This window comes from Nuphar pumila, chromosome 7, assembly GCF_984573655.1.
Source record: "Nuphar pumila chromosome 7, dmNupPumi1.hap1.1, whole genome shotgun sequence".
Classification (NCBI taxonomy): Eukaryota; Viridiplantae; Streptophyta; class Magnoliopsida; order Nymphaeales; family Nymphaeaceae; genus Nuphar; species Nuphar pumila.
The window spans coordinates 33,395,403-33,404,184 of record NC_143255.1 but is presented as its reverse complement, the minus strand read 5'-3'; the positions used below and the strand labels follow the sequence as shown (position 1 = coordinate 33,404,184).

Here is an 8,782-nt window from a genome sequence, read left to right as displayed (position 1 = left end):
GGCTGGTCGATCTTCTCTCTCTCTCTCTCAGCCCTTGATCAACCGAAAAAACAAGAGGAAGGAGGAGGTGATTACCTGTGTTGCCGGCTGATGAAAATCTGATAAGCGCCTCTCTCTGCCACTTTTTTTTTTCTTCCTGCATCCCTCTCCCTTTGTTGTTTGCTTGGTCGACCTTGGTTAGCCCTACCCAAAGAAAAAAAACATTCTCTATTTGTATAGTTAAATGATTTAAATAGGTTTACAATTAATTAATTAATTAGTTAATCTGTTGAGTAAACGTATCTCCAATGTTGTGGATGACGCATGGATGATGCTGGTCTCCCTTGGTTAGCCCAACCTAATGTTGAGAACTAGCCAGCACAATAAGATCATGACTAGCTAGGCTTGAGAACAGGGTTGATTTCTGGACCTACCATGAATCAAGTCAAAATCTAGATGAGTTCAGCCCTTAAGTATTTGGGTCTGGGTCCTAAGCCAGACCTATTGTGATGGAACCAAAAAAACATATATAATGAGGCCGGCTTGTTCACATATACATGACCAAATTGGATTTCATTCTCTTCATTGAATCAAACCACATCTTAGTTTTTACCTGATACCAAGTTTTTTTTTTTTTGACAGAAAAGAACGCTTCACTAAAACGGTGTGAACCGTTAGGTAAGCATAAAAAAAAGGTGACAAAGTGCAACCACCACCACATATGACCGTTAGTTAAACACGGAGGATCAACTGGAATCACATTGCACACTTTGAGTGTGTCGGTGCACCTGACTGTCTCCATCTCTGGGATACATCCTGTCAGCTGTGTGGCTCAACAGAAGATGGAGGGCTGATTAGGTGCAGCAGAACACTAAAATGTGCAATGTGACTGCACCTGATCTGCCGTCTAGACAAACACCTAGCAGCAGAAAGAGCACTATTATACGGTATAAGCAATTTGGTTCCGCTCATCTATATCATCCCTATCGTCAAAGCAAGTTGTTTTGATCAAATCTGACCCCAAAGACAGGTTCAGCATAGCCAATTTGATAGGAAATGATCCTTGGATTGCATTTGCTTTTGAGGCAAAAATGAGTAGATTAACAAATTTTAACATTTTTACCGCCATTGAATTTTGGATTGCCAGAGAATCCTGCATACGAATCTAATTTTGGCGATTCAAATGCTGATATTCACTAAATAGGCCATGTAGATCACATCTATAAGGTCAGATTTGATCAAAACAACTTCTATCCTTGTTGAAAAGACAGAGTTGCTTGAAGAAAAAGAAAGCAGATCAGTTCAAATTTAATATAACCAGGATCAAAACAACTTACATCAAAAATTCGATACCTGCGAGTGCGTGCTTATGGACCCGAACTTGGGTGATCTATCCATGACCAGGATGAAGTTTGGGTGAAACTAAGTGGAGATCTGAACCAACTGATGTTGAAGAATCAGCGGATGAGTTGTGGTTGGGGCAATTTTTAATGTTTATTTCTCTATCTTTCTGAACGTGATATTTAGTACCCCAATATGGTGGCAAGATAGAAGGGTTTGTTCAGCTTCATACATTACTTTATGCCAAAGAAACAAATCCCATCTCCCGCATTCTTACAGAAACATGGGAAAAATTAAGATGGCGATGTGGCCTCTTTTCTTTGGAATTTCAGGGATGGTGAGCCTGCCGTTAGGTGCAGCAGCACACTAAAAATGTGCAATTATATCGTACCTAATCCTCCCTCAGTGAGAAGTGAAATTGAATTAGTTTGAACCGCTTGATAATTAATGGGTCATACGTTAGGCATAATTCTCTGTGGAGCCCACCATTTGAACCTGGATTTCTCCTCATTATATTAAAAAAAAAAACTATCAGACCATGCATGTTCAAGCCCAAGTGTTTGTGGGGTCCCTAGGCTAACATTCATGGTCATCGTCGACTTGAGAAGGGACCGACTATCAGACCAGCATCCTCTTGTTTAAATGTTCAAACTTTCGGAAACTACATACCAACCACAACCAGAGGTGGCCAGAAGAATTCCACAATAGTATTAATTGCCCAGTCAACATAGAAATTCGCTAGGCCAGCAGAATTTTCTAAGCAAAGCACATAGAAGTTCGTGATGGAAATGGGAAGTCTAGCTGGGTCCCAGCAGGTTTACCCTCCTTCACTGTCTTTTTTTTTTTTGCCATCTTTCACTAGTTACAACTTAGAAACAAGTAGGGGTGTCAACCGGTCAGAACCCCGGTAAAATGGCTGGTCCAAACCTGGATCTTACTAAGTGATACGGGTATTGGAAAAGCCGGGAGGGTGCTGCGTGTGCACCCCCGAAACATGCACTGTAGCTACAATGCGTGTTTTGGGGTCCCCACTGAGCGCCGCGTGGCGCTCAGTGGGGTGTACGGGAGAGCCGTACATCAGCCTGCAGGATGTACGGTGGTGTACGGCTCCCCCGTACACCCCACTGAGCACCACGCGACGCTCAATGGGGACCCAGGAACATGCACTGTAGCTACAGTGCGTGTTCCTGGGGGGAACATATAACCTGCCCAGGGAAAAGCCATACCAAAATCGGATAAGAATTGCATACACTAGACACAATCCATACCCAGTAAAATAATATTTTTAACCAACGGGAGCTCTGCGCGATTGGTAGGAGCTATCAGTGCACGTCTCCCTGTGGTGGGACATTGCAGGTTCAAAACCCCAGTAGTACGTTGAATAATAACTGGTGGTGGTCAGACTAACCCCAGCTTGCCTTTCAAAATAGTAATAATATGTTTAAGTTTTTTACATTGAAAGTTTGTGGATCTTAATTAGAACTCAAGTCAGACCTGGGTTTGGTATAAGTTTTCTTAAACCATACCCATCCCATTTAATAGTTGGATCTCATGGGTCTACAAGCTGATGACCTAAATGAATAAAAAAATAATACAATATACACAAAAAGTTGAATCTGAGTAGAAATCCTATGAACCAAGATTATGTCTCGCTCTTGATCTGCATAATCCTAGAAGAAGTGGGCTCAACAGCTTCTTAGTTGATATAAAAATATTTTAAATGGATCCATATACGCAATTAAGCTTTGTTTAGTTAGTTCTAGTTTAAAATGCTCTTGGGTTCAGTTAGGTAGACCCAAACTCACCATAATTGGACCTGAATATTTAATGGATTGTGGGGTAAGGCCAATTGAAAACTAAGGTGAATTACAATTTGATATATCCAAAGATGGGTTCAGGTGTACCTAGGTTTGGAATTGATCTAGACGATTTTCATAAGGTACTTAGGATCAAAGAAGGCTGGAATAATGGGTTTTGTTTGATACTTGAAAAGAGTTTGGTGAACTCACATTTGCAACAACCTGTGATTCTTGGATTTCCTCAGCTTCTTGTGATTACAAATCACCCTCACAATATTTTCTTAAGTTTAGCAAGCATGAAAAAGCTCAAGCTGTGTTTGTGATTCTCACTTGAGAATGCTCCTCCCTTGAATCCTGTAAGTCGGTCACAAGGCTGATCATGTGACCAAAAATCACAGCTTTTGGATTCTTATCCTCAAGGAAAATGTGGATTAGAGCTGGTTCTGAATCCTGAAACCAGTCATTTGAACTGATTTTTCACCTAAACTAGTGCCTTTCACCTTACATCTCAAAATTGGAGTCGATGAACCTGATCATATTTCACAGGTTGCCTGAAACTGCAGACTGTTCTCAAATTCATGAAAAAAAAAAATCGAATCTTTCAACTTCTTCATGACCATTGAGATACATACAGGTGCTGGGGTTACATGTACTTCTGACCAAAAACCTAAACCAACTAGTTTGATCCTAAGAAATATGATTCTCAAATTCACCAAAAAGAAAAAGCAAATTTGATAAGCTATGTACATAATTTTGAATGAAGATATCAATGAATCAAATAAGGTCCATGGCATATAGATTAGAGATCTCAAGCTTTCTTTCATATCTATATCTCTAGTGATGTTGGTTGGCCAAAAGAATTCCTGCATTAGTAGAGCAATATCAAGGCTGATGCTTCATACAAGGCCATCTGCTGTATTTCTTTACACCGTCCGATGCAACTGCCTTCTCAATAACAATTTCCATGTCGACAATGATGTCCCATACTTCATGAGCCTAACATAACAACAGATACACGAGTTCATACTTTTAGTGAGTTTGGTTCAGAATAAATAACAGTAAAATGTCTTTGAATCAAAGATCATCTATGTTATAGAAGGATAAATATTTGCTACTGTCCACAGTATGTACAATCTAGTTGGAAAATCATAGGTTCAAGTTGTATCCACTTAATCTGACCTCATAGACTGTTCAACATGTTTTGTTTGCTATGGAATGAGATACTTTTTTATATAAAAATATGATTTTGTGATTCAAAAATATTTTGGCACATTGTGGGCCATTGATCTTTGAAGCTACTGAAAAACTGCTTGCATGATGCAAGTACATCATCTAAAACCTATTTTCTACTAAACAAACTCACATTTATAAGGTTAGATCCACACAAAAAATGAAGAAAAGTTTAGAATAATGGTGTTTTCTACTAGATTGTATGTACAAATGACGGTAGCAAATATTTACCTGTTAAAGAATGTGGTAGCAAAGGTCTTAGGACCCTGGAAGGTCCATATTAGCACAAAACTGCAGTGTCCTGTATCCAGGATGCATGAGAGTCAGGATCTGACCTCCATGTTATGTTGTTGGACCAAATCTAAAATTGATTTTAATTGGTATGATACTTGTGGCTATCTCCAATTTATAATGGAAGACCTAATTATGGAGTTGGCACCAACTTGGAGGGTGTTACTTCCTCCATCAATATCTGGCTTTCATGTGGCCATAAACCGGCATAAAACTTACTTTTGCAACTTATGTCTTTTGTATTAATAGGTAGGCCATGTAACAGTCACACACCATTTTGGTGGCGTGTCCATGGTGATATGAGTTAGTGTTAACCCAAAAACAATCCAACATCAGTTTATGATTGGGGTAATTTGAATAAACAATAAGAAAACTTTGGTGGGCATTTGCAAACTCTGAAACGTTTCGTATGCAAATGAATTAGACCAAAAAGTTTGGGATGTATTTGAAAATTTCCCTTATTTTAACATATCCTAAATCATATAAAAGTAGAAACAGCCAAACAGGTAGTCGATGCCAAAAATTTGGTTCTTTATAATTTCTTTTAGTCACATTTTTTGTGTTTTAAACAGACATCTATATGCTGGATAAGGTACCAGACAAGACCCAGATGATGGTTAGGAAAGACAACTAATGGCCTGGGGTTGATCCTAAGGAGACCAGATTAATTTGGTTTTGGTTAGTCATTGTCCTCCCACCATGAAATGTTATTAATAACAGCAACTAATTAACACATTAGAAATATGGTTTGTGAAACATTACCTCTTCAATTTGCATTTGTGTTTGTAATCTGTCCAAGATGATCCGCACATATAACAAAACTGAAACCCACACCTGAAGATAAATAAATAGATTGATCGATTAAAATCTAAATGAGAAAATTTAGTAAATGTGGAGCAGATCACCAAAGAAATAGTTAGCATCATGTGAAACATGACCAAAATAGTGAACTCTAGATATGCACTTGCGTAGACAAAGGAATTCAAGAACTTGGTCATGTTTATATGTCATCCTGCAAAAGGATAGCAGGTCTACATTTGAGGATACTGGATATGGCTATGTTCATCGAATTCTCCATTAATAAGATTGTGTAGGAGAATAGTGCCAGAGTGCCTGTTCCTTGGGGGATGCTTAAACAAGCAAATGCAATGAATAGCCCAATTCTAGACCTAATACTCAAGCCCCATGAGTGCCATAAGTGTGGAGCCAACTAATTCAAGGTTAAAAGTGTGAACAAACCTGCAAGTTATGTGCACACAACCAGAGATCCTGTCAATGTAGAGCCTGCAACTTGGGCACCTCTGCCAGCCCTTCTCAATGGCCATGTCCTTCACTTTAGCTTCATTCTTTCCAATATTCCTTCTGTTTGGCTTTTGGAACTTGTAACAACTCATCCCAGCATGCCAACCTACCTTGCACTGTGCACAAACCAACCGGCTACAATGTGGACACTCTGCTTGTCTCATCACCTTCTTTCCACACTCATTCTTGTCAACCCACATCAAAGCAGAGCAGTCCTTGTAGGGGCAGTAGAACTTCTGTGATGAAAGGACTAACGATTCGGCGAGTGTCATCGCCCACTTCTCTAGGAGTTTGTTTGTCAGGATCGATCTGCATGATTCGATATCAATCTTAGCCGTACATCCAAACTCCATACATTGCACGGTCGTCGAACTTTCTCTTATCTTGGTGGCTACATTCTGTGCAACACACTCAGAGCAGAACAAATGCACACAATGCTCTGTTCGGAATGATTGCTGCAGTGACTTACACTCCATGCAGACTTTGCAGAAGAATTCCTCTGTGCTCATATTTGAAATCATCATGTGTTCTGCATATTTGTTGCAATCAACATCATATTTCATTACAGGTTCAAACGAAAATTTGAAAAAAAAAACTAATTTCATTATTTGCAAACATTGAAAAAGTGGTAATGCATTGAGCTGGTTCTTGAGCATTCAAATGCCAACATGAATTAACTTGATTTGAAAAACAATTTTAGCACATCCCCTTAAGCATAGGTTAGGAAATGGACCATATCATCACTTCATATCTGTTTTTTGTTAACAATATGAAAAGAAACAGGAAGGTGCTGCAATTGTTCTCTATACAGCAAAGTTGCATAGTGTATGTGAGTGTGTATGTTTGCATGCATATGTACGTATCTGTGTATGTACGTCTGACTGTCTCTCTGTACGTAAGTACATACTTACGTATGTATGTATCTATGCATATACAACAGCTAAAATGGTGACATACCTGAATCCACGGCTGTTCTTGCACCAATTTGATCCACGGCCATTGTGATCAAACCTCTTGTCCTTCGATAGTTGTAGACCATAAGACAGCAGAATATTGCTATCAACAGAGAGGCGATGGCGTAACATGCTTCATGCTGTTCGGGTCGATAGTCGCCAGAAAAACTGCGGGCCAAGTTTGTCAAGATATTGAGAAAACTGAAAATGAGAGCTGATTCAAATTTAATCTCATGATGCAGATACTATATTTGGATGCCCAGAATGTAAGGTTCTCTGAGTTTTGAATCTCCTGCTGCTACTGATCAAGAAATTCTGGTTTTTGGTGGAATAAGCAGGTATATTTCTGCCATAAAGAATTCAGATTTTAGGCTTTTCATCACTTTCAGGAAATGCAAAAAATCTAGGAAGCTTGGGGTTCTTGGCTGCATCCAAACATCATACTGAGTGCCAAACACACGCAAAAGTCATCATGGTTTATGAAAAAAGATAGACAAGACACCGACTAGCAAATTACATCTATACCAAACATAGGCCACATGGATACGGCTGCAGATACCAGGATATGACCATTTTTATGAAGTTCTCAACATGACAAAAAAAATACGGCTTCAGATACGAGGATACTGCCACTTTTATGATTTTTTAATATGCCTAATATATATATATATATATATATATATATATATATATATATATAGAGAGAGAGAGAGAGAGAGAGAGAGACCGTATCATCAAATACGCAAAGTGTTTGATGATGGTCGAATGACTATCCGCCACTGATCTGTGTGATCAGCGTTGGAAAAAATGTTTTTTTTTTCAAAAAAAAGCAGAATCAGACGCGCAGCCCACGTTCGAGGATTGGGCGTTCCATAATGTTTTCTTTATATATATATATATATATATATATATATATATATATATATATATATATATATATATATATATATGGAAGCCAAAATGAAGCATTTGTGTGATAGTCCCAAGCATTCACTGTCCTCAAAATATGTGCCTCCATCGTTGCCAATGCTGTTTTGATCACTGACATGTTATATTCCATTAATGCTAATTCATTTTCCTACCTGCTTATGCATGAAGCCATGCACCTCCACCACTGAACCCGGGAACAAATAAGGGCTCTGTTCCTGCTCCATTCCTTCTCTCTAACTGAGGAGAAAGAAATCTCCTCCCCACCGGAGAATTGCACCGTCGACGACCGATGATGATCGATTATCGGCAACAGGGACATGTTGATGGCGCTGGTTCGATCCAGAGGACCATCTTTGGAGAACCAAGCAGAGACAGAGATGATCAGGAAGGAGAGAACCAAGAAGGCAAACCCCAAAGCTCTTGGCATAATGCCAGAATGGCAATCTCGTTTCAGCCAGAGGATGGCGAGTTGGAATTAAAAACGCCCTCTTGTTTGCCATTGACCAACCGATTGAGTGCGTAGAAAAGGAAACCGATCAATCAAGGAACCAAGTCTGATGGTTAGACGCCTCTTGTGTTTGTTTCTAGCAAGTTTCCAATCAACTAAAATAGTCAATTCAAGCAATACAATAAAATAGTCAACCGAACCAACGATGGACGCTTCTTACGATGACCCATTGAAGATGATTGATTATATTTACATGTTTTGTTGATTGTTGAATAAATCAAGAACCTTATATGACCTTAAATGCCTCAAAAGTTTTTCGCTGATGGTCTGACAAAGTCAGAAAAAGCTAAAACTGACCTCAAAACCTTTATAGCCCGTTTGCCCGCAACAACGCAAACGTGGAGTTTCCTTTCCCCCTTAAGCGAAAATGTTTACCATTGGGGGATGTTGCAAGTTCGAATCCCAATGGTTTATGGTGGTGTAACTGGTAGGGTCTGCCTAACACCAGC

At 39.2% G+C, this 8,782-nt stretch overlaps 1 protein-coding gene across 1 annotated transcript; it reads right to left on the bottom strand.

Annotated features, from left to right (window-relative positions):
- Window positions 1–3,799: 3,799 nt before the first annotated feature.
- LOC149831834 (E3 ubiquitin-protein ligase RSL1-like) lies at window positions 3,800–8,291 on the bottom strand. The gene is made up of 5 exons (XM_090012250.1): window positions 7,978–8,291; window positions 6,900–7,063; window positions 5,880–6,471; window positions 5,403–5,474; window positions 3,800–4,115 (listed from the first exon to the last, which is right to left on the bottom strand). The coding sequence occupies exons 1-5, from the start codon at window positions 8,250–8,252 to the stop codon at window positions 4,043–4,045; spliced, it is 1,176 nt and encodes a 391-aa protein (XP_089868376.1). The 5' UTR covers window positions 8,253–8,291; the 3' UTR covers window positions 3,800–4,042.
- Window positions 8,292–8,782: the final 491 nt, after the last annotated feature.

Coding starts and splice junctions, on each gene's coding strand:
- LOC149831834 (XM_090012250.1), bottom strand. CDS start 8,252: ATGCCAAGAGCTTTGGGGTTTGCCTTCTTGGTTCTCTCCTTCCTGATC. Junction 5,475..5,879: donor TGTGTGCACATAACTTGCAG/GTTTGTTCACAC, acceptor ATTTATCTTCAG/GTGTGGGTTTCAGTTTTGTT. Junction 4,116..5,402: donor CACAAATGCAAATTGAAGAG/GTAATGTTTCAC, acceptor TTGTTATGTTAG/GCTCATGAAGTATGGGACAT.